The 2634-nt window shown below is 37.2% G+C and overlaps 1 protein-coding gene across 1 annotated transcript; it reads right to left on the reverse strand.

The window, feature by feature from the left end:
* Positions 1 to 368: 368 nt before the first annotated feature.
* Positions 369 to 1358, reverse strand: LOC102835571 (olfactory receptor 7G2-like). Its single transcript, XM_006877656.1, has one exon. The coding sequence runs from the start codon at positions 1356 to 1358 to the stop codon at positions 369 to 371; it is 990 nt and encodes a 329-aa protein (XP_006877718.1).
* Positions 1359 to 2634: the final 1276 nt, after the last annotated feature.

The raw sequence follows: 2634 nt of genomic DNA on the forward strand, positions 1-2634 counted from the left end.
TTCAGCAACTTTGGAAACTAATTTGGTAAATTCTTAAATGAACATATATTGAGATAACATTTGACACATTTCAATCAAAGCTATATACTGAAAAGATATGAAAGTAGATAAGCAACCCAAATTCGAAAACAATCATTTATAATATTCCTCAGATAGATAAAAAGTGAAAACCACTCAAATGCCAATAAACAAGAATAAATCAACAAAATGTAGTTAAATGATTCTATTGTTGTTGTTGTTGTTAAGTTCTGTACAGTCAATTCCAACTCCAAATGACTGTGGACTTCTGAAGGTTGTGTGCAGAAAGCATTTCCCTGTGACAGGTTTTAATAATTAATGAATTGGATAGACTAATACAATAACTAAAATCAATGTATTTTATCAATGAATTTCTTTAAACTTATCTTTATATCTCGATTCCTCAGACTATAAATAAAAGGATTCATCATTTGGGGAAACACAATGTACATCACTGAAGTTGCTGCTGTCTTCTTGGGGGAGTTTGTAAATGGTGAACTGAAGTACACACCTACAGATGTTCCATAGAATAAAGAAACAATTGAAAGATGAGACCCACAGGTGGAAAAAGCTTTATACTTTCCCTCAGCTGACGACATTCTCAAAACAGAGGAGAGGATACGTGTGTACGAGAATATGATCCCAGAAACAGGGATACCACCCAATATGAAAACCATTAAGTATACCAAGATGTTATTGATGAGGGTGCTGGAACAGGCAATCTTAAGGACCTGAGGAAGTTCACAGAAGAATTGAGGAATTTCCAAGTTTGTGCAAAAGGACAGCTGCAAAACCATTAGACTGTGGAGAAGAGCATTCACCATACTCATGAACCAGGAAAGTAGAATCAGTAGTCCACAGAAGTAGGAGTTCATGATGACTGTGTACCTGAGTGGGTGACAAATGGCTGCATAGCGATCATAGGCCATTACAGCAAGAAGGAAATTTTCGAAACAAAAAAAAGCTGAAATAAAGAAAATCTGGTTGATACAACCTATATAAGTGATGGTGTTATTCTGTGTCTGGATATTGACAAGCATCTTTGGGATTGTAGTTGTGCTTAAACAGATATCAGTAAAGGAGAGATTGGAGAGAAAAAAGTACATGGGGTTGTGCAGGTTGGAGTCAGAGCTGACAGCCAGGACTATGAGCAGATTCCCGAGGACAGTGACCAGGTACATGATCAGAAACAGGCTGAATATGAGGGGCTGCAGTTCTCGATCCTCGGACATTCCCAGTAGAATGAATTCTGAAATAATTGTTTGGTTTCTGGTTTTTATATTGTTGATGAATCTAATAGAAAGATGGGGTGACAAAATAATCAAAGGTGTGGTTTCCATTTTAGCAAAACACAACAGCACCAAAGGCATCCATTGTCTTAGGTAATGATGAAGAGTCATAAAGGGAATGAAAATGGGTTGTCTCCTCCAAGAATATTATTTATCTATTTAAAAAAGAAAAAATGACTGAAGATTATATAGCATATTCTCAACATGTATTTATTCTGGAAAAATTGGTGATGTTCATTTTTATTTTTAATTTACAGTATGTGAGTTTTTATGACTGTTTAAAATAGTCAGTGATTTCATAAATATATGTAACTCAAAAAGCTTTATGGTTCCGTGTGGGTTTCTATGCTCTTCAACAGACATTAGAACTAGTCTGTTCAGGAGTCCTGCTGTGACGCTGTGGGTTAATGCGCCAGACTGCAAATCCATTGGAACTGCAAGGTCAGCAGTTCAAGTTCACCAGCTGCTCCTTTTAAACCTGATACAGGGTCACTATGGGGCAGAATGGACTCTACAGCACTAAACAACAACAACCTACAGAAATAGGAGTCCTGGTGTGGTGCTGTGGACTAATGCATTAGACTGCGAAGTCGTTTGATGGTTCAAGCTCACCAGCTACTTCTTGGAAACCCTATACAGGGACGCTATGGGTGGGAGTCAACTCTTGACACTTGACAACAACAACAATGCAGATAATACACACTTATATTAACATCTATGAAGGTGAGTCAAAAATTATCTGCACCCTAGTTATATCATGACTACTGTTGACTGCATTGTCTTATTAGAACTTTCCTTTCAAGTTCACTATTGTGAAGGTGTGAATATAGACATCTGCATATAAAATTTATCATGATAATTCAAGCTTAACTTCTGATGAAGGTAAAAGCTTTCTTTTTAAAAAAATGTTACTAATGATGAGACATGGATACACCACCACGCATCAGAGAGTAAACGACAGAGTATGGAATGAAAACATCTTTGATGACCCACCAAGAAAAAGTTCAAAAGTCAACTATCTGCTGGAAAACTGATGCTAGCAGTTTTCTGGGACTCTCAAGGGACTGTCAAATGTACAGCCAAATCTATGTAGGAAGAATGCTCCACAGAAGCCAGGAAAAACAGACTTCATCTCTCAAACTTCAGACATATTCAGGACAGACTAATCTCTCGAGAAGCACAACATATTTGGGAAAGTGGTGGTTCAGCTAAAAAGAAGATTCCCTACTAAATGGATTGGGATAGTGGCAGCAGCAATTGGCTCAAGAGTAGTAACAGATGTGAGGATGGTGCACGATTGGACATTGTTTAATTTTGTTTTGCAAAA

This window comes from Chrysochloris asiatica, unplaced genomic scaffold, assembly GCF_000296735.1.
Source record: "Chrysochloris asiatica unplaced genomic scaffold, ChrAsi1.0 scaffold00549, whole genome shotgun sequence".
Taxonomy (NCBI): domain Eukaryota; kingdom Metazoa; phylum Chordata; class Mammalia; order Afrosoricida; family Chrysochloridae; genus Chrysochloris; species Chrysochloris asiatica.